The sequence below is a fragment of the Fonsecaea multimorphosa genome, assembly GCF_000836435.1.
Source record: "Fonsecaea multimorphosa CBS 102226 unplaced genomic scaffold supercont1.6, whole genome shotgun sequence".
Taxonomy (NCBI): Eukaryota; Fungi; Ascomycota; class Eurotiomycetes; order Chaetothyriales; family Herpotrichiellaceae; genus Fonsecaea; species Fonsecaea multimorphosa.
Genome location: NW_015971640.1, coordinates 265,354 through 292,271, shown reverse-complemented (window position 1 = coordinate 292,271; position 26,918 = coordinate 265,354). Strand labels below are relative to the sequence as shown.

General features: G+C 53.3%; 11 protein-coding genes across 11 annotated transcripts; 5 read left to right on the top strand and 6 right to left on the bottom strand.

The window, feature by feature from the left end:
• Positions 1-247: 247 nt before the first annotated feature.
• On the bottom strand, positions 248-1,432 carry Z520_03847 (uncharacterized protein; the record flags this gene model as incomplete). The annotated part of the gene is made up of 2 exons (XM_016774357.1): positions 248-430; positions 632-1,432. 2 exons carry the CDS (start codon positions 1,430-1,432, stop codon positions 248-250), a joined length of 984 nt encoding a protein of 327 aa, XP_016634284.1.
• Positions 1,433-2,662: 1,230 nt separating this feature from the next.
• Positions 2,663-3,874, bottom strand: Z520_03846 (uncharacterized protein; the record flags this gene model as incomplete). Its single annotated transcript, XM_016774356.1, has 3 exons — positions 2,663-3,371; positions 3,524-3,718; positions 3,822-3,874. 3 exons carry the CDS (start codon positions 3,872-3,874, stop codon positions 2,663-2,665), a joined length of 957 nt encoding a protein of 318 aa, XP_016634283.1.
• Positions 3,875-4,627: 753 nt separating this feature from the next.
• On the bottom strand, positions 4,628-5,767 carry Z520_03845 (uncharacterized protein; the record flags this gene model as incomplete). Its single annotated transcript, XM_016774355.1, has 1 exon — positions 4,628-5,767. The coding sequence occupies one exon, from the start codon at positions 5,765-5,767 to the stop codon at positions 4,628-4,630; it is 1,140 nt and encodes a 379-aa protein (XP_016634282.1).
• Positions 5,768-6,379: 612 nt separating this feature from the next.
• Z520_03844 (uncharacterized protein) lies at positions 6,380-7,324 on the bottom strand (the record flags this gene model as incomplete). The annotated part of the gene is made up of 2 exons (XM_016774354.1): positions 6,380-7,111; positions 7,205-7,324. 2 exons carry the CDS (start codon positions 7,322-7,324, stop codon positions 6,380-6,382), a joined length of 852 nt encoding a protein of 283 aa, XP_016634281.1.
• Positions 7,325-8,127: 803 nt separating this feature from the next.
• Positions 8,128-10,634, bottom strand: Z520_03843 (uncharacterized protein; the record flags this gene model as incomplete). The annotated part of the gene is made up of 7 exons (XM_016774353.1): positions 8,128-8,435; positions 8,484-8,910; positions 8,983-9,501; positions 9,574-10,177; positions 10,229-10,282; positions 10,344-10,472; positions 10,546-10,634. The coding sequence occupies 7 exons, from the start codon at positions 10,632-10,634 to the stop codon at positions 8,128-8,130; spliced, it is 2,130 nt and encodes a 709-aa protein (XP_016634280.1).
• Positions 10,635-11,340: 706 nt separating this feature from the next.
• On the top strand, positions 11,341-12,844 carry Z520_03842 (uncharacterized protein; the record flags this gene model as incomplete). Its single annotated transcript, XM_016774352.1, has 4 exons — positions 11,341-11,517; positions 11,592-12,109; positions 12,181-12,683; positions 12,780-12,844. 4 exons carry the CDS (start codon positions 11,341-11,343, stop codon positions 12,842-12,844), a joined length of 1,263 nt encoding a protein of 420 aa, XP_016634279.1.
• A 404-nt stretch (positions 12,845-13,248) lies between these two features.
• Z520_03841 (uncharacterized protein) lies at positions 13,249-17,390 on the bottom strand (the record flags this gene model as incomplete). The annotated part of the gene is made up of 5 exons (XM_016774351.1): positions 13,249-14,877; positions 14,939-16,095; positions 16,160-16,992; positions 17,051-17,248; positions 17,311-17,390. 5 exons carry the CDS (start codon positions 17,388-17,390, stop codon positions 13,249-13,251), a joined length of 3,897 nt encoding a protein of 1,298 aa, XP_016634278.1.
• A 591-nt stretch (positions 17,391-17,981) lies between these two features.
• Z520_03840 (uncharacterized protein) lies at positions 17,982-19,824 on the top strand (the record flags this gene model as incomplete). The annotated part of the gene is made up of 6 exons (XM_016774350.1): positions 17,982-18,131; positions 18,197-18,249; positions 18,338-18,621; positions 18,687-19,053; positions 19,121-19,398; positions 19,463-19,824. 6 exons carry the CDS (start codon positions 17,982-17,984, stop codon positions 19,822-19,824), a joined length of 1,494 nt encoding a protein of 497 aa, XP_016634277.1.
• Positions 19,825-20,682: 858 nt separating this feature from the next.
• Positions 20,683-22,217, top strand: Z520_03839 (uncharacterized protein; the record flags this gene model as incomplete). Its single annotated transcript, XM_016774349.1, has 2 exons — positions 20,683-20,747; positions 20,807-22,217. The coding sequence occupies 2 exons, from the start codon at positions 20,683-20,685 to the stop codon at positions 22,215-22,217; spliced, it is 1,476 nt and encodes a 491-aa protein (XP_016634276.1).
• Positions 22,218-23,081: 864 nt separating this feature from the next.
• Z520_03838 (uncharacterized protein) lies at positions 23,082-24,979 on the top strand (the record flags this gene model as incomplete). Its single annotated transcript, XM_016774348.1, has 4 exons — positions 23,082-23,330; positions 23,384-24,618; positions 24,688-24,714; positions 24,772-24,979. 4 exons carry the CDS (start codon positions 23,082-23,084, stop codon positions 24,977-24,979), a joined length of 1,719 nt encoding a protein of 572 aa, XP_016634275.1.
• Positions 24,980-25,491: 512 nt separating this feature from the next.
• On the top strand, positions 25,492-26,838 carry Z520_03837 (uncharacterized protein; the record flags this gene model as incomplete). The annotated part of the gene is made up of 4 exons (XM_016774347.1): positions 25,492-25,823; positions 25,943-26,039; positions 26,171-26,414; positions 26,570-26,838. 4 exons carry the CDS (start codon positions 25,492-25,494, stop codon positions 26,836-26,838), a joined length of 942 nt encoding a protein of 313 aa, XP_016634274.1.
• Between the last annotated feature and the right edge of the window lie 80 nt (positions 26,839-26,918).

Below are 26,918 nucleotides of genomic sequence, written 5' to 3'. Positions count from 1 at the left end.
CAGTTTCGCAGTCGACCAAACGAATTGAGGGAGAGGTTGGTCCAACAGTGATGATATATATGGAGCGATCGGCCTGAGCTGTTGCGTGGCTGCATTGTAAAACGTTCGATTTGCTTGATGTGAGGATTCAACTCTGCGCAGCCACGAGCCACGGCAGTATATGTTCGCCGGAAGTCTCACAAAGTTTGAAGCATGACGAGTCAGATGTCTTGCAAGGGGTAATAATACGGTCCACTTTGTGGCTTGGTCAATCTTCCCACTCTTCATCGAGCTGGTCAATCAATCGGTTTTCGTCGTCCGGGGTGCGGTTGCGTCCGTGTGCTCGTTCCTCGGTGCCCACACGATGGTATCCACGGCGGCCGGCAAAGAGTTGAGTGAGTCCTCCAGGCATCCTTTGCGTGCATGAGGAGAACAGGAGAACAAACATATCCTATATATGCAATCGGAAAATAATGAGGTTAGCCGTGTGCTTTCAAGGCAAGTCCGACTTCCAATCGTGATCTCTCCCAGTTGCCGCATAACGCTTTCGACGTGGCCCCCCAGAATAGGGCCTCTGTAAATAGCACAGTGTGTAAGGGAACATGACACGACCGAATGGATAAGCAGATAGGAAAGGAGCAGAACCACATACCGAGAAGAAGCCAAAGATACCAGCCCACATGGCATAGTTTGGCAACTGTCTCCAACCTCTTTGATGGAGTACATTACGCTGATAAACAATACCACCGATGAGGTATACCAGCAAGGCAATACCTGCGATCAGACCAAAGACTGCGCCCGGACCCAGCGTGCCTTTTTCTCCGGACTGCGTGGTGCCACCGCAAGCATAGCGGGATCTGACTTCGAAGACGTAGGTACAGTGGTCTGGAGAACCAAGGAAGTTGATAGCAGGACGGGTCGAGAGAAGCGGGGATGTGTCACAGATGAAGGACAAGAGGGTGGATTTGTGCCTGTTGTTGGTCTTGTCTGCGACGAGTTCCGCATCGATAGGCTTACCATCGTCATCAAGGTCGGGACAGGGTGAGCCCATGGTGTAATTGAGGACAAGCTTCTTGCCCCGAAAGAGAGGCTGGTCGTTCTGTTGACCAATGCTATAGATGTCACCACGCGAGTCTTTGTAGTAGGCCGAGATGTTTTTCAGTCTGCTGGAGGGTATTCCTTCGACATCTTCCAACTCTTCAACCACTGGGCCGCAGAAATTCATGGTGAAATTGGCGGGATAGTCATATCCTTTTGAATGGTATGAATCATTACTGGCGGATTGGTACTTGGTACCCTCGAGGGTCAATTGTAGAGGGCGAAGATCGAAGAACGAGCCGGTTGAAGGAGAGTGAATGGTACATGGCTTCGGAGGGGTTTTTGAATCGGTCGCTGCGAGAATTGAGGGTAACGATGAGAAGAGGAAGAGTAAGATTGATTTTGAGAGGTACATGGCTGGCTGGTGGTCCAGGAGACTGTGAGTGGCAGGTCTATCAAGATTTGCTGCTGGATGATCTTGGTGAGATGGAAAAAGATGGGAAGCTGAAGGTTACAGTAACGCCGGCGCAATGCAAGTGAATGCTGCACTCGGTATGAATAGATCAAAGCCGATTGTGTATGTAAAGGATAGGATGGGTGAATGATAGAAAGGAGGCAGTCGCAACGGATGCCTGCTATGTATGAGATTAGGTTCAAACCAGACCCTTCAGCAATGCGGCGAGCGGCCTGTAAGATTATTTGCAGATGTAGTAGTACGAGGAGTAAGGGATGGAGGTGGACAGTACCGAGTACCAAGTACCGAGTACGAGTAGCAGCTTGATTGTTGCCCGTGTTCCTGGGTCCTGCGGATCCACGGGTTGAGTTGCCAATGGCGCCAGCCAGTGATGCATCGTGATAAACTGCGACTCACCCTGACGGGCGCTGCTTTTATATACATTCACCTCCCACCTCACATTACCTACGCTCACCCTTCGCTCACCTCCCTCCCACCTGGCACTCACCTTGACTCTCCCTCGTCTTGAGGGTCGCCCCTTACCTACGGTCCTATGTCCCACGCCGACCTCTCCACCGGGTCCTCAAATTAGCGGTAGTCGACATGGCCCATTTCCCGGTCCTTATGTCGTTCTAATCCCCCCTTGCCGCGAGAACCCTCTGACCTCGTTCTGTATAGACATGTTCGGCGGCAACTTTAAAGTCCCCTGGTCAAGAATTCGACAACCTCAATTGGTTTTGGGGCACCACGGCGGCACTCATCCTGTTCCGCTGCCTTTGCTTCTACTGGTGTAAGAAAGCCTATAAAATTGTGTGACGGGACAGGAAATGGGTAGCAGGGACGTGGATAGTCACGACGTCGTAAACAGAGCGTTGTAAGAAGGTCGATGAAGGTGTGGACTGGGAAAAAATGCTGCACATAGGGCGAATGCGAATAACGAGGCGTTGGGTATGCAGGAGTAGAGCTTACCAGCCTGCTAAAGTAAAGGGCTCTCGTGCAGAACAGCGAACGTCCGTGGGCTTTGCTCTGGCTTGTTGAATACATAGTGAGCCAGCTGTGATGTCCTCGAATCACAGTCGATTGCAATGGTGGAATGGCCTTCTTCGCGGGATTGGTAGAACGAAGCGTGTTTGAACATTCCAGGAACCGAGTTGCTTCATTCTGCTAACTCAGGCTTCTATGTACATGTACTTAGTGATCACCCCCTAGGGAATGGGGTATAGTTACACCACCTGCTACAGTCACTCCCTGCAGAGCGCCGTCTCGGAACTCCTGTGCCATCTCTGCCAGAGTACACCACTTGACTCCGCTGTGGCCGTTGATATATTCGATCAGCCTCTCATGCATCAGGATCACATGCGCCTTGCCGCTGACTTGCGGGTGGATGGAGATGGGGAAGATGAACTGGTCGTACTCGCGGTAGTAGAAGTCGAACTGGTCCTTCCACAGCCGCTCCACCACGCACGGGTCGACGAATCCGTGCGTACTGGCCTGCTTGAGGTTCAGCTGCAGCGGCGGCCAGTCATCCAGATGCCAGTTGGCTGGGATTTCGACGATCGAGCTGGGCTGCAGCGCCGACATGCCCACCATCCAGTCAGAAGCCTTGACGGGAGTTTCTCCGTCGCCGCGAACCCGCGTCATGCTCGTCTCCTTCCACCGAGGGACATATGGCAGCCAGTACGGCTGCGAGTCATGGTACATGAAGCTGTGGTCGTACTCGAGCCCGAACTCTTCCAGCAGTTGTACCGTCTGGCGCGAGGCCTCGAACCCCGGCGCCGTCCATCCCTTCGGTCGCGTGCCCGCTATCTTGGTGATGACCTCGATGGATTCTCGGAGGACCTCGCGCTGCTGCTCCTCGTCCAGTGTGGTCACGTACTCATGTGTCCAACCGTGAAGGCCTCTAATTCATCATTTTATTTATTTGGTAAGCAGCCCAAGGTTGTGTGAGACGGGAGAAGAATGTTGCCGCGGAATGAAAAATCAACGACCCTCCCGGCCCTTCAACCATGTGGAGAGCAATATAGCTGTAGGGAAAAAAGGAAAGGCTCTCACATCTCGTGTCCGGCGTCTCGAACTTTCCGTACTGCATCCGGGAAAGAGACGGCAGTGTGTGCTGGGACGAACCATGTGGTCTTGATGTTGTATTTGTCCCACAGCTTCAACAGACGATCCGTGCCAAAGGTCGCTCCAAAGACCCCTCGCGAGACATCGGTGGCTGATGCCGGTGTGCCATTTCTCGTGTTGATCCTAAAGAAACAGACAAGTGGAACACGTCAAACTCACGTCAGTTCCCACTGCAGACATTTCGGGGGGAAAGACCAAAGAGAGGGAAAAGGAGAAAAAAGCCTACCATCCACTGATGGCGTCCAGGTCGATCCCATACCCTACAAGAACACGCTTCATGGTTCGGCTCGCACACACAAGAAGAAACGATGCTTAGTATGTGACTGGGCTCACAGCGACGGTTCTTCCAGGATTCCCCATACTTTTCTTAGTCCCCTCATTGCGATGCCAGGCACAAATGGAAAAAAAAGGGGCCTCTGCTTTGCATACCGCCGATAGGGACCAAGAGATAGGTGTACTAGTGAGAAAGTCGCGTTCGGCATTCTTGGGAGGTCGCCGAGGAGGTATATAGTGGGCGACAAGGCGTTGGATGATTGGGCGGAGTACAAAGTTGATTGATTGATTTACTATGTTAGACACTGCGCCGAGTAGTTGATGCAAACCATGTCTCAGTTGGATGGGACAAAATATATACCTGAATGTCGCTACTTCTATACTGGCAGAAGACTCCAGGATGGCAGATGTATATAATGTAGACTCCCTACTTAGGCGGGTATATCTACGTGATCGAACACTGCCAGATGCAGACAAGATGGATGGCCAATGGACCTCGCAGATTTCGAATGCCCTTCGCGCAGTGTCATGTCAGTGTGCAAGCCAGTCCGTTCGAACTAGACAGGCAGATTCCTTTGGGCACCCCCGTGTCGTCGACTGTCAAAGCCAGCCTCCGGGGTGCGCTTGAGGTAGTCAACCCCGAATCCATTTGGACCGGACACAAAGGCCAATCCGTGGTGCTTGTAGCCTCCTGTAAAGCTTTCCTGTCATTCGTGTCCAAGCTCAGCTAAGAGATCCCCCAGCCCTCCGGACAGACTCCTATCCATAGACTTGCTTGTTGACAGCGTTGCGTGGCTTTCCGCTTCCGAAAAAGAACTCGTCGAGATCGTCCAATTGTCTCTTCTCGATGTTGGTCCAACTTGTCCGACTGCAGGTGCCGATGTGAGGCAGTACAGTGACCATGTAGTTCTCTCGTAGGGCCGGGTTGATATTGGGCTCATCCGCGTGAACGTCGAGCCCTACTCCGATGACCTTGCCCGCCTCGATCGCGCTCAGCAGGGCTGTCTCGTCGATCAGCGCGCCGCGGCCCACGTTCACGATGCGCAGACCCGTCGGCTTTGCAAGGTTGAACTGCGGCGTGGACAACATGTGAACCATGTCAGGCGTGCATCCACATGCCAGACACAGGCAGTCGGCCGCGCTCACCAGCGAATCCAACGAGGCATGGTATGTGGCTCGGCAGCCCGGCGCGAGCGTCTCATCGCGCTCGCTGAGCTGGCGCCGATTGTAGTAATGGATCTCCATGCCCAGCGCGGTCGCTGCCTTCCGCGCAGTTGCACGTCCGATGGAGCCCATGCCGACGATCCCAAGGACCTGACCTTCTGGGTCGATGGCGAGGGATCCCAGCGTCCGGCTCTTGTTCCATCCGCCGTCCTCCAGCGTCCTGGCACATCTCTCTGCGAAGGAAAGATACCGGAACGTGTTGAGGATCAGCATGAGGGCGACGTTGGCCGTCGCCTCGGTGCACGCCTCGGGGGTGTTGCAATACAGGATGCCGCGCTCCGTCATGCGCGCCACGTCCGCGTGGTCGTACCCGTGACCGGAGCAGCAGACCAGCTTGAGCGACGGCGGCATCAGTTCCAGCGGCTCTCCTCGCAGGAGCAGCTCAGTCTGCGGCGCGAAGGGCCCAGCTTTGAACCAGCCCGTCCACACCAGCGCATCGATCCGTGTGTACGGGTGACCGGGGGTCTTCAGGCATGCAATGAACTCGTCCACCGTGGAGCAGTCGTAGTCGAGAATGTCGAAGCGGCTTTGGATGTCCTTCCAGCGTTCAGCGTCAATTTCACGAACCGAAGAATTGACGAACAGCACAATCGGCTTCCTCTTCTGGCCGGTTGCTGCATCCCGAGCGGAAGAGTCGCCGTGGGTGATTATGCCGTTGGAATGAGTTGACGGCATCAGTGCAGCTGATCCAGGCCGATCTTAAGCCTTGCTCGTGTGGCAATTGACCACGGATATCTGTTCCTCCTCTAAATCCCGACGACCTTCTCATCAGCATGGCCAGGCGTACTGACGTCCATCGTGCACTTTTTTCAGGTCCTGGAAGAAGGGATCGCCTGGATGGGAGAGCAAGCGCCATTCTTCCCGCCATACGGACTTACTGCCAGGGACCGTCCTTGCCCGGACTGTGGAACAGGAGCATAAGGACCTGCCGCCTTTGATGGGCGGGTCGACAGGGAGCCCAGTTATTGCGGCCATTGGTCCACAAGGAACCTTACATTCGGGATAAAATTGGCCTTATACCGGGGCCCAGGAGACTTCGGCATAAGGGATAAGGGAGCCGCGTTGTGAGGCCGACAGACACTGACGTGCCTTTACAACCGAGGACGCTGGGAGCACCGACGGCAAAGTCAGCTGCTTTCATGCCGTGTTCTAATTCTTGCATTCTTAGAAACGCTGCGCGCAGGTTCAAGGTGTGATGAATAATGGACTCATGGTTCAATCTCCTAGAGTGGCTTCAAACAAGGTCTCGCCCACAGGCTCTGTCTAAAAGGCTCGTATTGCAGCTCGTTAAGAGCCGAAATCCAGCTCAATCGTTTCCTCCACATTGCACGGTCTTCCCACTCTGACCACCGCCCGCCTGGCTTTCAGATCCATCACAATATTGAACAGTGTGGCGCTGAGGCTGCCCGAGTCCTTGTCAGGCGACCGACATATGGCCGCCGGCCAGTTCTCTTGGTCCTCAAACAGTGCTGCAATGTCTCCCCACGTCGGTACTTCAACTCTATCATTATCATTGTCTTCCTCATCGTGCACACCTCTCGAGCGATTTTGGAGGCCTGAAATCAGGGTCTGGATGCGCTGAAGGCGAAACTCCGAGTCGGGCAGCCATTTAGGCTCATTCACCCCCGGATGTTCCCTGAGGAGGTGGTTCGTGTGCACAATTCGTCCATCCTCGTCCGGCCGGATTCTTGCAATTGTTGACGAGGTGACTTCTAGTCCCGTTGCGCTCATGGCGTCTGCGATCAACAGGTGCGCCGAGCTGGCCATGCCACGTGCTTCCAGCACCGCAACGGCGTCCAGGGCCGACTTTTGTTCTAGAGCCATGCGCAAGCCGAGATGGACGGGGATTCGCTTCGAATCCATCCCCCCGGCGCGGATCGCGTTGAGACAGACTCCGACACCACATGAATTCAGCCCGATCTTGCCAATGATGCCGGCTTCTGTAATCATCTTGATCGTCGGCAAGTCGGGCTGGAAGATGTTGATTTGAATGAGATTTTCCTTCTGTGCTTGCATCCACTATAGCGCAGATTGACGCAGTATATCAGCATATCAAACAGTTGTTCTCAGCCAGGGTCTTGTCGGGAGAAGGGCAAACAGGAGTACACGTACATCCCAGTTCTGAGCGAGGAACGCATGGCGTCCAGTTTTCCAGGAGAGACTCGTGCAGCCATCGCTGAAAAGCCCGAAGGCGATCTCCGTCCGCACATTAAGTGCTACGACGTCCACCATGTCGACTTTGGCTCCATCGGCAATTCCTTGGTGACGCAGAAAGCACAATTTTAGTGATCTGCAGGTCTCGCTCTGCCATGGACAGCTGCCTTGGTCTTTGACTAAGCTAAGCCAGATTTCTTTCGTGCGTACCTCTCATCTCCTCGTGATACCGGGGCCACCGCTGGCGAATCTCACTCGCAAAATCACCGGCAATTTCCCTCACTTGTGGCCATTGTCGCTTGCTGTAACGGACGAACAACCCGGAGTAGAACGCCATACATCTCTCAATAGCTTCTTTCGCCGCCTCTCCGTGGCAGCGTCCGATCTGGTAGCAAACGCTGGTTAGGCGGCGATGTACTTCTCAAGCCAAGGAGTAATATTATCATCAGCATGAGCATCACCACAAACCTCATATGGTGAACTCTGCAATTGATAGTGAGCATGGCGGCTTTCTCGGCCTGTGGCGGCTGTTGGACAGCCAGAGTTGAACAGTAACGGTGATTAAGGTCAGGGCGTATCTATTTCCATCAGGATATCGTGGGAAAGCCGGTAGGATAGATTGGCTGAGGAGTTCGGGTTCTTCAGGCGAATACCTCGATCGGCTGCACACCCTGACACCGATATGCTGTTGTGGATCCTTTCGGCCCAAGGACTTCCTCCGCCGAAGCAACTGCGCTCCAAGGAATTTAGAGAGCTGCGTTAGAAGTGACATGATAAGCACACATGATGGATAGTGTATGGCCACTTCCTCATCTTTCATTTGTCAGAGTCCCGCGAACGTCTTAGCAAAGGTGCCATGGAGGATCAATCAGGCGCTGTGTTCAAGTCCTCGCCGCGCCATACAGATCTTGGTTCTGTGCGTCCCATTCGAACACCCATTGCGGAGGTGAGACTGTGCTTCCCACGACAACACCACCAAATGCATCACCGGCAGCAGGCCACTGAAAGTCCGAGAACGACAGAAAATTCTCAATGAAAGGGTCATCCAGGGCGGATCCGGCGACAAGTGCATTGGTCACTGGAGGATTGCTTGCCTGCACGTGTTGGAGCACAGGTACAGCAGGCATGGAGAGTTCAGGTTGAAGATTGTCCGGTGCGTCTGGTGCGTCTGCTGCTGCGACAGCAGCATCTGTATCTTGGGTCAGATGTATTTCCTGTACGGTGGCCACGATCTTACAGTCTTCGACGTGTTGGCTCTTCTCCTGCAGAGAGTTTACCACCTCTCGTAACTGCATCAAGTGGCCGTAGTATCTGAACGCCGGTAGGTTGCCATCTTCGGACATGGATTTTAATAGGTGAGTGGCCGTGTCCAACGCTTCAGCATCGGCTGCGCTAGGTCGCAACAGTGTCGCGGTCAGTAGGACAAGGGTCGAGGAAAATAGATATTGCGCGTCGAAGTAGCCAAACAGGGCAATCGAACCATCAACCCAGAGCTGAGTTAAGATCTGGTTCGAGCTTCGAGCAGCATGGATACATGCATCGGCTAGAGCTGTGGTGATAGCCGACACTGGCCGAGGGGTTTTTGTGGTCTGATCTTCGAGAATCGGGTTGAATTTGGTCTTCAACACGTGGAACAAAATCGGCCGCGTGGTCAAAATCACACCCTTTGTGAACAGTGGTCGTTAGGACTCTGATGCCGCCATGGGGAATGTCAGGGGCCAGCTACTGCCACGCACCTGATTGAAGCACAAATGGAGGGACGCCACATGCCTCACCGGATAGATGCGAGATGAGTCTTGCTGCAACCGGATGCTGCTGGGGAGAGTCTCTGCCCACGTCCGTAACTTTCGCAGGACCATTTGCACGCTCTGCACGGACCTTTGTCCCGGGCGCTTTTTGACGTAGATGTGGTTCATGATGTCCCCCGTGATGCGCGCCAATTGCACATTGGCGACCAGATGATCTGGCTCTGAGAATTCCGCTTTCTCCGCGGCGGTCAGATTGTCCATGGACGGCAAATCCACGTCGATGTCTTCGTCTCGGATACTGGTGGGGTGGCCCAGTTTCGAGCTCCAGTTCCGGTCGAAGATGTACACAGTCCACCAGACACGAATCCGACGCTCTCGCTCCAGCGGACTGAACATTTGATTGTCGGGAACATTGTGGTGAAGCCCGAGAGTCAGACTCAGTCGGAGAGCGATCCCGGCGTAGATATAGGCCGAATTGGCCCGGTTCAATGCTAGAGAGTAAAGAGACTTCACATCAACATATCAGTCCAGCGTACTTAGACCTTTCTAAGAATGACACCTCGATCAGACACAACTTACTATAAGAAGCAGAGCCTCAATGTAGGACATGGTGGCCTCCTCGCGGATTTCCTGAAACAGACTCATGGCTCGAACAAAAAAAGCCAGACCTGGAACATCAGGGGCGTTCTCTAGCCTCTGGTCCTCCTTTGCCCGGTTGGTGTACAATTCTCCGAGCGCAAATATTGTGAACAGGCGACATGCCAGCAGCGGATCTTGTTCTACGGTCAGTTGTCCGCTGTAGAGACTGTCCAGTTGCTCCAAGGTATGTTTCCGCATCATCAGATGGTAGTCTAAACCCACGAGACGTATGGCGACCCTGATGAGCAAATGTGCATGAGCACGTCCCGGCAGTTCGTACTCGGTGAAGATGTGTTGAAACAATGTCTTGTCGCTGACGAGGCGAGCCGGCGGGATGGGCGCCAGAGAGGTGCTTCGGTCCAGATACTGATAAAGGCGAGTCCCAAAGGATGTGCAAGAAGCCTCCCCGATATAGGCCGCTTGCGACGAACTGTAATCGCGCACAAAACACATACGATCCTCGATTAGTGGGTGAGATATCTCGACATCAGCCATGCTGAGACTGCCCACGGCCTTCTCATGGCGGTGGCCCTGAGAGGGCGAACTAGACTGTGATGCGGCTGCAAGACCGGCAGCTGTATTTGCGGCGGGAGACTCCTGCGCCGCTCTTTTGAGCCTCGCATTCTCCTGCTCAAGTCGCTTGATCTGACTACACACGCGTGCCAGGGTCAGTGAAAAAGAATAGTATCCGTATCTGAAAGACGACACACCTTTCGGGAACCAAGATCTTCCGGTCTCGCCTGGGATACACGCAGTCGGCGACATTTTTGGACTGCACGCAGTTCCGGCACGGTTGTCCACGAGAGCATTTGATCTTGTGGGCGTGGCATCGCACGCAACTGTTCAACAGAAGAGACCCATTAGTCCCTATCCTGGAACGCGTCGCCTCCCTTCGTAAGGGAAGTTACATACGCGCCATCGCGTCTCACGCGTTTTGCGACAGGAACAGCGGCAGCCGCTGCATCGATGGGCGGGGATTCCTCGTCGGTGTTTGTCTCCATCATGGCACCGGCGTTATTAGAGATCTTGGACAGGAAGTTGGTGTCTTGACGGCGCCGCGAACGCCTTTGCCCGCCGTCCCGGGATAATGAGCTTGTTGTCCCGTGGAAGCACTACCCAGAATCCAACAGCTGACTCGCAAGATGACAAGAGGGGAGAAGAAAGGAGTGGGATCTATAGAAATCCGGTTAACCCGATTGTCGTCGGCGATTGTCTCGGTTAACCCGAACGCGAGGATCCAACCATTCGACACTAGGTGGGCCTTTTGGGAGGAGCTACCATGCCAGAAGAATTAGAGCATACCATGACTCTGCATAGAATGATAGACAGGCACGATGATTCACGACAGGTACAAAAGGCCTGGCTGTGGGCTCTTTCTACAGAATGCACCGTTTCTCATGGCAAGAGAGTCATCCCCACTGACCATCCACTTCGTGGATCAGTCCCGCCTCTCTCGAAGCAAATGAGGGATTCGAGACAGCCTTTTCGGGGATTGACCTACAATGCCGAACCAGACCAGGCAAGACAGTGATACTGGAGGAGGACTCGGCTTTGGGACAAGACGCCACTTGCAGCTTAGCAGGTTGTTGCCCGAACAGTGCTGCGGCATCAACAGAGAGGCAAAGAAAAGAAAGAGGAAAAAGACAATGCTTCGTTCCCAAGTGACAGTCTTTCCCACCTCACAATCGTGAAGTTATTGAACGAGCCATGGCCTTGAAGGTTACGAACTCGTTCTTCTCGAACGTCTCGGCTGCTCCATCGGATCCAGCATTCGCGCTCACGGATGCTTTCAAGACAGACGCTTCTTCAAGCAAGGTCAGCCTCGGATCTGGTGTGTATCGCGACGACGACGCCAAACCGTGGATTCTCCCCGCGGTCAAGAAGGTGCGTCCTCCTCTCTTTGCGGCTTGTGTCGATCTTCTCTCTTTCGCCCGTCAATGGCCTGATTATGCCATCAGGCTAAGGCCAAACTGAACGAGGACCCGGGGACTGACCACGAATATCTTCCCATTGTCGGTCATGCCGAGTTTATCAATCTCGCGCAAGAATTATTGTTCGGCACCAAAAAATTGGACGTTTGCTCTTGTATAGCCTCAGTGCAGTGCATCTCAGGCACCGGAGCGAACCATCTCGGAGCCCGATTTCTTGCAGACACTCTCAAGCCATGCCGGGTGTGGATCTCTGACCCTGCTTGGGGCAATCACCACTTGATCTGGACATTGGTCAGCCCGAACGGAAACATTGATGGGGGACACATTCAACAAAGACTTTATCCTTACTACAAGGAGACTTCCAGGTCTTTCGACTTCGACGGCATGATGGATACATTAGAAAAGGACGCAACGGAGGGTGATGTTGTCATTCTGCATGCTTGTGCGCATAATCCCACCGGCCTCGATCCGTCTCCCGAGCAGTGGGAGGCAATCGCCAATCTTTGCGAGAGGCAGAAGCTCTTCCCTTTCTTCGACTGTGCATAGTAAGTCAATCAAACTCGACATGCCCTCCACCACCCTCTCACTTGTCCTGGATCTCTCACGACACGCACAGTCAAGGTTTTGCGACGGGATCCCTTGACGCAGATTCCTTTGCAATCCGGCATTTCCTCTCTCGCGGGACCATGGAGTTTGGCGTCGCACAGTCTTTTGCCAAAAACATGGGTCTGTACGGCGAGCGGGTCGGTGCATTTCACCTCGTCACGTCCTCTACCTCTTCCGCGACTCAGACACGCTCACAACTTGCCCGGCTACAGCGTGGCGAGATCTCAACGCCCCCAGTGTACGGGGCCCGCATCGCCGCGACAGTGCTCGGCGATCCAGCACTCTTCGCCGAGTGGATGTCAGATCTACAGACTATGAGTGGACGCATCAAAGACATGCGACGGGCTCTCTACGATGAGCTTCGCAGGCTACAGACACCTGGCAAGTGGGACCACATAGTGAAGCAGATCGGCATGTTCTCATACACCGGGCTGGACGCCACACAAGCGAAGATACTCAGAGACGAATACAGCATCTACCTCCTTGACTCCGGGCGGATCTCCATCGCTGGCCGTGAGTCGTTGCTATCTCTCCATTCATCCCTACCTCCGCCTTCGCATTTCAGTTTTATCATGAGTTGTCCAAAATATGCACTGACTCATAGTACAGTCAATACAAAGAATGTATGCTATGTTGCGAGTGCCATTGATGCCGTCGTGCGGCGGCAAATATGACGAAGAAACACAAGATAAGTACAAGATCAAATCTAGATAGATAGAGGCTGGCTTCGTATGGCTCCACAGAGTGTGCTCGTTTTCCATCCCTTCCACCTTGGCCATGGCCCCCGTTATGTGGCCAAGTAACAAAAGAGCAAAAGCAGGCCGTATGCTGAAACGACGTCGGAAAAATCGGTCTGATATATCGTGTTCCTGCATGCTTTTTTCCTTTTTACGGTCTAAATATCCTCTAAGACGCACTCTGTGGCCATTTTCTAAACTCCTCTGAAGTGCTACCAAGGTATTTCCAGTCGCCATGCAGATATAGTGCATTTTCGTCGTTCAGCCGATTGATGACTAGTAGCATCCCTCTCCGTCTCCATCTCTCTGGGGTGTTTCTCCTTCTCCCCCTCTCTCTCTCATTAAAACAGTCTCACGCGATCCTTGATCGTAAACTCTGTCTCCATGTCCGGTTCTGGAACCTTGTTGGGTGACACACCATAGCCACCACCGCCAGGGGTCATGACAATTATGCGATCACCAACGTCCATGTGCACGCTGGCCTTGCCGCCTAGATTGATGGTTCGACACGTCGCGGTCTCTCGATCGTGTCGGATCCAGAGATTGCAGCCCCGTGCGCCGGCCTCACCACCGGCCATTCCGTATGGCGGAATCACGCGACGCTCCGACAGGATGCTCACCTGCAAGGGACGGCGCATCTCGATGTCGCGGACGCACCCGTCGCCGCCGCGAGTCCGGCCGTCGCCTCCGCTGCCCTTTCTGATGGAAAACTCGCGCAGAAGGACGGGATACCTTTTCTCCAGGGTCTCGGGATCCGTCATCCGCGTGTTGGTGATGTGTGTGTGCACGCCGTGCTGTCCTTCCCAGTCAGCCCCGGCCCCTGAACCGCCGGCGATCGTCTCGTAGTATCCAAACCCCTTGACCGTGTTTCCCTGGCCGTCGCCCCCGCCGTAGCCAAAGGTTAGATTGTTGCACGTGCCCTGACTGGCACCGGCGACGCGGAACGCCTTGAAGATGACGTCGACAATGCGCTGGGATGTCTCCACGTTCGAACCAACTGTCGCAGCGCTCAGGCTGGGCTTGAGGATGGAGTTGGGCGGACAGATCACCTCGATTGGGGTGAGACAACCTTGATTCAGTGGTATGTCCGCCGAGACCATGGTTCGAAGGCAGTACATGATACCACTGAACATGATCGCCGGTGGGGCGTTCAGGTTGTTCAGAGCTTCCGGTCCCGTGCCAGTGAAGTCGAATTTGGCAGAGCCGTCGTCAGGGTTGATGGTGATGTTCAGTACCAGGGCAGTCCCATCGTCAAGGTAGTCCACCGCGCGGAGAGGTCGCCCGCGGAATCGGCGGCTAAAGGCCTTGAGGAGGGCGCGAATCGTACTCTCGGCATTCTTCTGGATCCCGTCCATGTAGAATTGGATCACGGGCCAGGTATACTCGCGGATGAGACCCTGAATGAGGTGGATTCCCCGCTGGTTCGCGGCAATGCCAGCCTTGAGATCCGCGATATTGTCCTTCAATGTTCGTGTCCCCGAACAGCCGGGATACCGACTCGGGACATCAACCAAGTGGTGGATCAAGCCTACTTCGTCAAATGCCCCCTGATTGACCATCTTGAACGACTCGATGGCTGCTCCCTCCTGCCAGAGCTCGGTGGAATTGGGCGGCATCGAGCCGGCAGCTATCCCGCCGATGTCGGCGTGATGGCCTCGATTCGCGACGAAAAACAATATTTCGTTCGGCGTCTCTTCATCATCGAAGACTGGTGTGATGACGGTCAGATCCGGGAGATGTGTACCACCAGCGCAGGGATGGTTAGACAGCAAGACATCTCCCGGCTTCAGTTCGGCCTTCGCATACTTCTCTGCTTGGTATCGAATTGCGTAACTCATCGAGCCCAGATGGCCTGGAATATGAGGTGCGTTGGCAATTAACATCCCCCGAGCGTCGAAGACTGCACAGCTGTAATCGAGCCGCTCTTTGATATTGGTGGAGATCGATGTCTTCCGGAGCGTCTCGCCCATCTGCGCCTTCAAGTTAGCCACCACCTTGGAGTATCATCACCCTCTCGAACGAAAATCGTACCTGTTCAGCGACGCTCATGAACCGGTGCCCGAAGACAGACAGCCTGACAGGGTCAATTTCTTCAGTGCTGATCTTACGCATCTTCGCATCCTGCAACTCGATCAGAACATGCTCTGCAAGGATGCTTGCTTCGCTGTCGGGGTCAAGGACGATGGTCTGAGTCTCATCCACGACCATGGCGGGACCCCGGAATCTTGTGCCTTTTGCGACAGTTCCAAGATGATAGACCTTTGCATCCAACCAGCCTTGCTTCTCGAAATATACTTTTCGAATATCTTGCGGCTTCGGCTCCACTTGTCCAACAATCTGTTTTAACCTGGCAAATGGGCTGGGCGTCGGCAGCTCGACGCTTTTTCCAATTCCGCGGACTCGAATGTCATCGACCAGAATTTCCCTGGGTTGGTCAAACCCGAACTCGCGTCGGTGCCGCTCGACAAACATTTTGCCAAAATCGTCTGACTCTGGCATTGATTGGATCATCAGGGACGTGTCACTTCCTCTGTAGCGCATGTTGAGAAAAGTCTCGCACTCGATCCTCTCACCAGTGAAACCCTGAGCTACAAGCTGTCCTATCGCCCGCTGCTTCAAGAGGTCAAAGCGCTCTCGGATTCTGGTAGTAGCATCGCCGGAGTAGGTGATCGATTCGGGTTCTTGAAGGTCGACAACAACATCGGCAAGAGCCATGCCATAGGCGGAGAGAATACTCGAATACCGGTGAATGATGACTCGTTTGATGCCCAGATCGCGTGCCATCGCCGTGGCGTGTTGGCCGCCGGCGCCGCCAAAACATACCAAGTGGTGAGCAGACGTTTCGAACCCACGGCCTTCGCTAAGAGAACGAATTGGACGGGTCATGGCCGCATTTGCAACCAGCAGAAATCCCATGGCAACCTGCTCGGCCGTGAGGAGGTCTTCTTGCCGCCGTTGAGCATTGATCCCGCGAGTGAGCTCCTGAAATTTCGTCTCAACCGCCTGCCTGTCCAATGGGCGCGCGAAATAGTGTGGTAATATGCGGCCGAGGAAAAAATTCGCATCTGTTATCGTCAGAGGTCCTCCATGCCCGTAGCATGCCGGACCAGGATACGCTCCTGCGGATTCCGGACCGACCACGAAGAGGCCGTTGTGGTAGAATAATCGACTTCCGCCGCCCGCCGCGACTATATGTCTGTCAGAATGTCCAATTTGGTGAGGATGCAAACACCTCTCGATGGGGGTTCATACCGGTTTGAACGTCTAATTGCGGGTTCTGTATGGTGACCTGGGCAACCGTTGTCTCGAAAACATGCTCCAGGGTCCCGCTGAACCGAGAAACGTCGGTGCTAGTGCCGCCCATGTCGAAGCCGAGGATTGGAACTCCTTGATCGGGATCGTAACACGTTTTGGCAGCCCCAAGAACGCCTCCTGCCGGCCCGGAGAGGATTGCGCGAAGCCCTGTAAAGGCAGTAATGGGTGTCAAGCCTCCATCGGATTGACACAACAGGAGCTTGTTTGCACTCCCGTCCGCAAGGTGGCCCTTGAATGATTTGCGGAAGCCATCCAAGTATCGTATGATGATGGGAGAGAGGTACGCATCTGCAGTGGCCGATTGGGCCCGGGGCACTATCTTGATCATCTGCTGCAGTTCGGATGAGACAGAGACGCGGAACCCGATCTGGCGAGCGATTCTCGCGATGGCGGCCTCATGGTTGGGATAAGCGTACGAGTGTAAAAGGGCCAGGGAAATGTCCCGGTAGCCCTCTTCCCATAAGCTGTGCAAGTCCTTGGTGACAATCTCCATATCTGGCACCTTCAGAATCCGAATTGCCTCTCCCGTCAACCCCTCGACTAGTTGCTGATCGGATCGAATGTCAATGTGCTCAGGCTCGGGGTCTTCAGCAAAGCCTTCCACAGTGACTCGCTCGTCGACTTCCACCACTTTTTCGTAGAGGACGTCGAGTTTGTGGATCGACAGATCAAAGAGATGTGGACGAGCCTGATTGCCAATCACCAACAAGTCACGAAAACCTTTGGTCATCAGAAGAGCCACTCGTGCCCCTTTTCTTTCCAATAAGGCACTAGACAGCACTGTTAGAATCATCTTCGCCGTCAAAGCATGGAGGACAAGCATCGTACTTGGTGGCAACAGTCGTTCCCATTCTGATGGATTCGACTCCAGCCAGGTCAATCAGGGTGCCCTTTGGGATCTCCTTTCCCTCCGCGATGCTCAATACCTGCCGGATCCCTTCGGTCGGGGCATCTTCATACTCGTCCGGTGCGCTCGACAGGATTTTGAGAATCACATCATCTTTTCGTCCAGGAATTCGTGCCCAGCTAAAAGGTTTATACACGGTCAGCTTCCCGTCACTTGGATACTTGATCAAATCTAGCCCTACAAATCGCAAAATGTGCCTCCTCGGTCAATGGCTATTCGAATCCCTGACTGTGCCGGCCCCGCTGCTGCAATAGATCCCATCGTTTCGGAGCTGGTCGGTCTGTAAGGGCAACAAAAATCTCGACCCGGGATCGCAAGATGTACTTGTTCGCCAAGGGCTGCATTGGATCTGATGATATCAACTCTTATTTCCCGCTCTCATCCATTGGAAGGAGGCTCATTTAGACCTTGCATGATTTACTGAGCCAACCGATATAACACGGCCGTTTGATTGGGATTCGGCACAGAGGAGCCTTGTGCCAAAATTGTTGTTCGTAGTCTGTCTAGAGCTTAGACCGCACCACGTACTCCACGCTCGGTGTAGAGAGTGCATTACACCGATATCTTGTGCGATAAGAAATATCGGCAGAACGATGCATATTCCGATCTTTCCAATTTAGTGCAAACAAGTAATTTACCTTTGTGAAGACGGGAACGGTTGTGGTCAAAGAAAGCGTCGAAAGGGTCGATTACCAGCCCTGGAACACGATATGATATCTTGACTACCTCGAATGTCTATCCTGCCTAGGTATGTAGATAAAAAGGGGAGCTATCCTCCTGTGATCTCGTGTCCCCAAACTCGTCCAAGAATACAAAGAAAGCCCACTTTTCCGTGGACCAATATCTACGAACATGGCAGAGAAGACAGAGACCCCAACCCCTAAAGACATGGGGGTGATCGAGAGCAATGTCGTTGGTGAGAGGACAAGCGACGACGCCATGGGAGCCGACTCCTTCTACATTGACCCCGTCAAGGAAAGCAAAGTCATGAGGAAGTTTGATGTAAGGATGCATCAATCGAACGCATCTCTTCTCCAAGGTTCAGTTGGGATCTGATCGAGGAACAGTTCTATGCCATCGGTCTCTTGGGCCTTTTTTACATGGCCGCAAATCTCGACCGGTATGTCCCAGCATTGAATCAGGAACAATGGAGAGAATGCCAGGCCGACTTGGGATCCATATAATTACTGACGTTCTCAACATTCAAGGGGCAACATTGGAAACGCCAATGTAGCTGGCATGAGTGACGACCTTGACCTCGTCGGCAATCAATTCGGAACGGCGACAACGCTTCTGTACGCCACCTATGTCCCCTTCGAGACCCCCGTCGCCGTGCTCCTGAAGATTGTCGGTCCGAAACCTCTTCTCTCGGTCTGTGCATTTGCATGGGGTGTCTCATGCCTTGGAATGGGATTCATCCAAAACTGGAAGGGGCTGTACGCCTGTCGGCTTCTCATCGGGGCCTTTGAAGCGGGTTTGATCCCTTGTATCAGTGAGTTATTCTTTGTCCTCTCCTTCACCCATGCTTCCCTGGCTTATGATGTCGGCGTGGCACAGATGTCTACCTCGGCCTCGTCTACAAAAAGGAGGAGCGCGCCAAAAGATCTGCCGTCATCTTCGCCTTCTCAGCCTGCTCCAGCGCCTTTGGCGGCATTCTCGCGTATGGTCTTTGCCAGATCTCCGGGCCCGGCAGCTTCGAGGGCTGGCGCTGGCTGTTTATCGTGGAAGGCCTGTTGACCATTCTGCTGGTGCCGCTCTTCTTCTTCGTTTTCCCGATCTCGCCGCTGGAGGCTTGGTTCCTCAGTCCAGAAGAGAAGCGAATCATGCGAGCAAGATACGACAGCGATCCTCACTGGGGAATTGACGAAGGATTCAATTGGGTGGAAGTTTTCAAGATCTTTAAGGATCCCAAATGGTACTGCTTGTGAGTCACTCGTCACCTGTGTCTTTCTTTTCTCTCTGGGACATGTTGCTGACTGAGTGTGGCATAGCTGGATATACCAGTTCTCCATCAACATCTCTTTGTACTCTTTCACTACCTTCCTTCCCTCGATTATCAGCGGATTGGGCTACCACAACGTCCGGGCCAATCTAATGACCGTCCCGGTCTATTTTTGGGGCATGTTCTGGTGTTTGTTCATCGCCTGGGCTTCGGACAGATCTGGTCTCCGAGGACCCTTTATCGCAGCACATCTTCTGGTCTTGATCATCGGATACTCAATCCTGGTGTCCGTCGACTCTCTTGGTGTTCGATATTTTGGATGTTTCGGTACGCCTCCTCTTCCCCTGTCACGTTCCTCGTCCTTTGAACTAACTCTGCTCTCTTCTCAAAGTCGTTGCCACAGCCATATACGCCAATACTGGTACCTCACTCATGTGGCTCAATGATAATGTATCGCGGCATTTCAAACGGGCCACCATGCTGGGCGCCACAACCACTCTCGCCAACACAGCTGGGGTGGCTGTAGGTCAGATCTTTACCTCGGACACTTCACCTCGGTACCTCAAGGGTATGTATGTTGCAATGGGCTTAGCAGGGGTAGCATTCCTGTCGATGGTGAGCATGATGATCGGAATCAAAATTGTGAATCGTCAGCGAGCCGAGAAGTTGCGGCGGGCAGAGGAGAACGGCACACCCATTGCGCCTCAGCCAGAGTTAGGAGACTCGGATCCTCATTTTGTGTATAAATGGTAGCCTGGCTGTGAGTTGTGAGGGAGATTACAGACATTCCGATCCCAGTTCCAGTCTTTATCTGCCTTCGGGATGCGCTGCGCATTAGTGATTCTCCATGGATCATCAATGGAAATTGTCTCTCATTTTGACTCATGCGTTTGGAAGACAATGATAAGGCATTAGACAAACTGAGTAAGGCCACGCAAGTATCGCGTCCGCATGACTGTGGCACGATTGTCGTCTCCGAGACAAAAGAGGTATTGGCTTCCCAGCTTGCTAGGGGTGAGCACAGGGCAGCGTTACCCTAGCCCCGGAGCGGCGTTGAGCGGCGAGCAGTTTTCCCAAACCTTGCAGTGGCAATGAACATTTCACCCATGCATCGAGGCCCCCTAACGGCATGGCTGCATCGTATGTATTATTGAGGTCATGATTCACCAAGATGTCAAATCCTCCAACTTTACTTGGTACCACATGGCCAAGGTTGATGCGGCTGAAGCTTCTGCATGGCAATACGAGCACCTCGTACAGTATACCAGAAGCAGCAGCTGTTGACGCGAACACGCAACACGCAAGACGCCACACGCAGCAGCCCGTACTCGCAACGCGGTGGCTGCACCAGCCTGCGCCCAAATTATTATTATTGACGATGATGATCTCATTCGGCTGCTACACATTCCGGGGGCTTGATTTTTTATTTCTGCTTCACCCTTCAGTGACCTTCTTGCTTCGACTTTGTTATATAGACTGCAAAACATGACACTCGTTTGATTTTCAATTGTCACCATCTCACTCTCGTTGACTCTTTCATCCGTCTTCTACCTTTCTCCTTTGTCAGCTCTGCTCGTGTTGACAAACGCATCCGCTAGAAACCCCTCAAAAATGATTGTGAAAGCAAAGACAGAGAAAGCGCCGGAGGAAGAGCATGGCTATGAATTTGGAGGGCCGTAAGTTCTTCCTGCGATCCGCTGCCAACTTGAACTTGATTGTCCTAACATCTGTGCAGTCTAGGAGCAGCTGCTATAGTCTTCGGCTTGCCCATCCTCGTCTATGCCTCCATCTTCCTATGCAACGATGTCTCGGGCTGCCCTGCACCTGCCTTACTGGATCCAAGGACTTTGACACTTGAGAAATTGAAGAAACAGACGGCATGGCCTGCGGACGGGGTCTTGGGCTTGTTCGACTTGAATGTCACTTTATGGGTGCTGGCATACTATGCTCTCAGCGTGGCTCTACAATTGTTTCTGCCAGGTCAAGAGATGGATGGTACAATCCTGGGCACGGGAGGACGGCATCACTACAAATTCAACGCCTTCAACTCTGCGGTTCTCATCCTTGCCGGTCTGGCCATTGGCACTGCTGTACAAGGTGCCCACTTCGTGGTTTGGACCTTCATCTGGGACAACCTTCCCCAACTTGCCACGGCAAATATCCTCGTTTCCTCTGCCCAGGCAATCTATGTCTATCTGCGCTCCTTCAGCGTTCCTCACCCAGGTCAACCAAACCCTGAGAATAGGGAGCTCGCAAAGGGAGGGCACACTGGGAACATGATCTACGACTTCTTCATTGGCCGGGAGCTGAACCCACGCGTCACCGTTCCGCGCTGGATCCCCGTCGCAGGCGGTCAGGTGATTGACATCAAGGTCTTCAATGAGATGAGACCAGGCTTGCTGGGTTGGATCATTCTCGACCTTGCATTCATTGCCCATCAGTACCAGGCGCATGGCTTCATTAGCGACTCCATCATCCTCATCACCGCTTTCCAATCGTTATATGTCTTCGACGCTCTCTACATGGAGCCGGCCATTCTGACCACTATTGACGTGATCACCGATGGTTTCGGATTTATGCTTGCTTTCGGCGATGTGGCTTGGGTTCCATTCATTTACAGTTTGCAAGTACGGTATCTGGCTGTCTATCCGTTGAAGCTTGGAATAAGCGGCATCGCTGGCGTTCTGGGCGTTGCAGGCCTGGGGTACTACATCTTTCGAGGCGCAAACAACGAAAAGAACCGATTCCGGACAAATCCCAAGGACCCTCAGGTGTCACACCTCGAAACCATGACAACCGAGTCCGGCTCCAAGCTTCTAGTCTCTGGTTGGTGGGGTCGTGCGCGACATATCAATTACTTCGGTGACTGGTTCATGTCTTGGAGCTACTGTCTCCCTACCGGTGTGGCGGGATACGTCATCAACAACTACCAGAATCCTGTCACTGGGCAGGTAACCAGGGAGGTGGTGCAGGGAGATGCCCGCGGCTGGGGAATGATCTTTACATATTTCTATGTCATATACTTTGGCGTTTTACTGGTGCATAGAGAAATGAGGGACGAAGAGAAGTGCAGGAGGAAGTATGGAAAAGACTGGAAGCGCTACTGCCAGCGCGTCAGGTGGAGGATCATTCCGGGCATCTACTAGGGAGATGCAAAGATGCGCTCGAATTGTCGGAAAATTCTCCATTAAGTCTCCAGTCCGCTCACGCTCACCAACTATGTCCAATCGCCTAGGTCTGCTTTGAGCTTGTCCAGTTCTTTCAATCGGATAAAACTACCATCACGTCCAAGACAAGCCTCCACTCAAGTGCACCGTCGAAAGCATGGGCCATTCGATCTCATCGTTGGGGAAGGATGTTCTTGGCTGTCTCCAGATCAACAAAGCCAGAATATCCATGTGCCTAAGGCGAGGCTGGGAGACTCTTCTCCGACCTACAGTGGCCTGGACTCTCGTCTCCAGGCATATCCAGCTTGCTCCAACTTCACTCTCGTATTCTGTGGTCAGGAGGACCTTCAACGTTGCATGGGGTGCCACTCTTGAGAGCGATGAGCGCCTATCGTTTCTGGCCACGAGGAGAGCTGGATGCATGATCACCCCAGCAGTGGACGACACCCTGCCTGATCATCCTGCTCTGCCAGTACAGTGGGACAAGCCCGGTCCCCTTCGAAGCTTTTGTTCTCCAATGTAAGGGCTAGATCATGGAAGACTCCAGGTTTCCCAAGCTGGCCCTAGGCAAGGCAAGCCGAGAAAGCGTGATCGTGGAATCTAACCATGAACAGACAATGGATTGGTCCAATGAGGAAAGGTGGGGTAGAGATATTCCCCAGATCTTGTGGGTTGCAGCCCCCGGATTCTAAACGAGGCTCTCTCCACTCCGCCCCAAATTCTTGATATACAGTCTCATCCGGCAGCTTGGGTTTGATATAGAAAGCATATTGAATAGCTTCTCAAACGGCTGGAGTTGCAGTGCTACCACCCTCAAGTCAGTGCAAAAGATCTACAGCAACAATGGGGCTCGGTGTTCTCGAGGCGAACACCACTGCACATGTTCCAGGAACTGTCCTGCTGGACCAACAAGCTGCCCATTCAGAGCAGCAGACTGGTCGTTTGAAGCATGGTACAGGGAGGAATGCGAATATTGTTTTAGCACCGCAGCCATCTGAGGATCCGAATGATCCATTGAACTGGTCATCACTCAAGAAGCATATTGTTCTGGCCATCATTTTCTTTGGGGTGATCATACACGGTGTTGTACCAGTAGGTGGCGGTGAGGCGCGCAAACATGCGGCTTTGGCTGACAAGCTGTGCAGGGACCGATCCTCAATGCTGGCATCATCCAGATCTCTCTGGATCTCAAGCACTCTCCCACCGATGTAGCCAAACTCTCGGGTTATTCTCTCCTCGCGACAGGGGCCATGGGTCCGTTTGCCTCTGCCTTGGGCCGAAAGTACGGCAAACGCCCCATGTACGTGTTCTCATCCTTGATCGGTACCATTGGAATCATCGTCTCCGAAGTGGCGTCTGGCTACAATACGCTCCTGGCTGGTCGGGTTCTTCAAGGAATAGGTATCGCTGCATACGAGTCTCTTGCTGTTGCATCCATCGGAGACATGTTCTTCGTCCACGAGAGAGGTCCGAGAGTTGCCATTATCATCTTTCTGTTGGCTGCGATATCCAACGGAATCTCGATTATTGCTGGCGTCATCACTGATCACCTTGGCTGGCATTATAACTTCCACATCTACATACCTTTTGCGGCGGTCCAGACAATTCTGGTCATCCTTTACTGTCCCGAGACGATGTATCGACGAAAAGCCATATACGAAATTGACACGGCGGGCTCTGAGGAAAACCTAGAGAAACTAGCAAGCGTGGAAGCACGAGCTGTGGATCACCTCGAGGGGAATGGCAATGCAACCACGATCGATGCAAATACCGACCTGGAGAAATCCATGACTAACACCACCCAGACGTCCGTTGATTCTGTACCACCGCCAAAGACGTTCGTCCAACAACTTGCCCTTTACAATGGCACCTTTGTGGATGATTCCGTCATCAAGATGGCCATTGCCTCAGTTGCAATTCTGCTCAACCTGGGAGCGCTCTATCAAGTTCTGATGACAGGTGTCATTATTGCTTGGTATGTGGCCGTGGCAATTCTGTCAGGTGTCATCTTCGCCTCGCCTCCCTACCTTATGTCCTCCGCCTCTGTCGGGTACATGTCTGCAGGGCCGTTCATTGGCGGGTTGCTGGGTGCAGTCTTTTCATTCGTGGTCTCGGAGCCCCTCGTCAAGACGATGTCGCGTCGGAACAACGGTGTCTATGAACCGGAATTCGCGCTGCTCCCTGTCAGTCTTGGCGGAGTATGCTCCGTTGCCGGTCTGGTTGGCTGGGCCTACGCCGTCAAGAACTTCGAAAACATCTACCTGATCTGCTTCATATGGGGAATCATTCTGTTTGGAATGACCATAGTTGCTAGTTTTGCGACACAGTGGGCTCTCGACGCATATCGCCAAAACAGCACAGAATTGTTTATTATGAATATGTGAGTTTTCCGCTATTTGCCTTGATGGAACATCTATTGTAAGGGAGCCAGCTAACGCTCAAGCAACAGGGTATTTAAGAACTTCTTCTTCTATGGGTAAGTCTTTTGCCTCTTTCCGTGCCAATGATAATCCCCTGTACTGACTGGTGGCAGGCTTACAAACTATGTGATCGACTGGTATACGAACCATGGACCTGTTGATATGGCAGGAACTATGGCAGGGATTACGGGATTCTTATGCCTGCTTGGGATACCGATGTACATCTTTGGGAAGAAGTACCGATATTTCTGGCACAAGCATAATGCGCTGAAGTGGTTACACCTGGAAACGGACCATGCTGGGGCTGAAGGGGGAATGTGAGGATAGGAATAAGCGGTCCGGTGGCAAAATGGACGTGTGCTGCTTCTCTCGACCTGTTGATCTCGCAATCCGAGGGGCTACGGGCCAAGGCTCTCCACATGACGGGCTGCGCAAGGCTGCGCTACACCGCTCTTAGCGGTTTGGAGAAAACAGGACGTGGTCTGGGGGGCTTTGGACTCCCCGGCATTTATTCTATCCCCGAAATTCGCGTGCCTAGGCTAGGTCCTTTATTTCTAGTAATAGTGCTGCTTCTGGGCGAGGGGGGCACGTATTGCTCCATCTTGAGCGGAAACATGTGGGGTTGATCCTCATTCGTCAGTTGAAGACGAAAAGGATGGCCGCTTCAAGATGATACTGTGCCCTTTCGATCTCGTCTGGATGACTGCCCAGGTCCTTCCCATTCAAGAAGGACTACGGGGTACCAACAGGAGTCCTAATCCTTCCCGAGTTGAATACTCTGAACTTCAATTTCTCCGAGTAATTCTATCCTCCCCAGGATCTCCAGGAAAACCATGGACCCAACAAAATTTGGCGTCTCGTCCATCCCCCTGAACCACGCCCCGTACGGGCCCATCACGGATGAGAAGCTCAAAGGCTTGAACCAGGGCAAGGTTGCCCTCGTCACGGGCGGTGCGAGAGGAATTGGACGGGCGATATCCGAGAAACTGGCCCTCTCGGGCGCCAACGTCGCGATCCTAGACCGTCTCGAGCACGAACTCGCTGAAAGCAAGGCCCGGTGCGAGATGTACGGTGTCAAGGTTAAGACTTATGTGGTGGATGTCACGGACGTGGGCGGGCTGAGGGGCGTCTTGAAGCAAGCGGAGGAGGACTTGGGGCCGATTGAGTGAGTTGAGTCCTTCTTGCCATCCTCGGCATTTTTTCTTGAAATGGATCCCCTGGAAGTGTATGGAATGTTTTTAGGGAGGACGAGGGAGGACACTGGAATTGACGTTCTGGGGGCAGCATCCTGGTGAACAACGCCGGAGTATCGCCTGGAAGACCACAATGGATGGAAAGCTTTGAGGATTTCTGGAGGACCATCGAGATCAACTTCAAGAGCGTACGTATTTTCCCCCAAACAGTTATTCCCAGATTACAACAGAAGAGTTTCTATTGCAAAAGCCTTGGGGGATAATGGGCTGAACTGACTGACTGACACCAATGACACACTTTCGTCAATGAATCATGCAGGCAATGGTCACAACCTGGGCTCTTCTGCCCCAGCTCCGCGAGCGGAAATCCGGCGTCATCATCAACATTGCATCTCGGGCAGCCACGGTCGACTTCCCCTTTGCCATCGGGTACAATTCCTCAAAGGCGGCCGTCGCCCGCGCGACCTCGACCTTGCAGGAAGAAATCGAACTTGACGGCCTGGGCGACGGGATTCAGATGTATGCGCTGCACCCTGGAGGCGTGCCCACGGCCATGTCAAAGTGTAAGCGGCTCCAATTCTTCCATCCCTTTTCCGTGCCACGTCGAGGCTGTGTCCGCCCGTCACGGTACATGAACCACACATACATACGTTGCATTTGGTAAAGAAGAGAGATATATCATGGCTGACAAGCTGACCTGGTTGGTTACAAAAAACAGCCGAAGTCCGCATGGACCTCCTCGGAAAGTACCCCTCTCTCACGCAGCACGGGACGGACTTCCAGGCCCTGTTCAAGGACCCGCCGGAGCTGTGCGGCGCCACTTGTGCTTACCTGGCGGCGGGCAAGGCGAAGGAGTTGAGAGGCCTGTACTGGGACTGTAGGCAGGATATTGAGCGGGTGGTCGGCTACGGGAGGGAGAGGCTGATGAAAGAAGGCAAGTACGTGCTCAGGATGGATTTCATTGACGGCTATCAGAACGAGCCGTAGGGAGATTGCAGGAGGGCAAAAAATCTAGGAAGGGCTCAAACAAAAAACACCATGTTGATTGATGTTTTCTATATTATGAT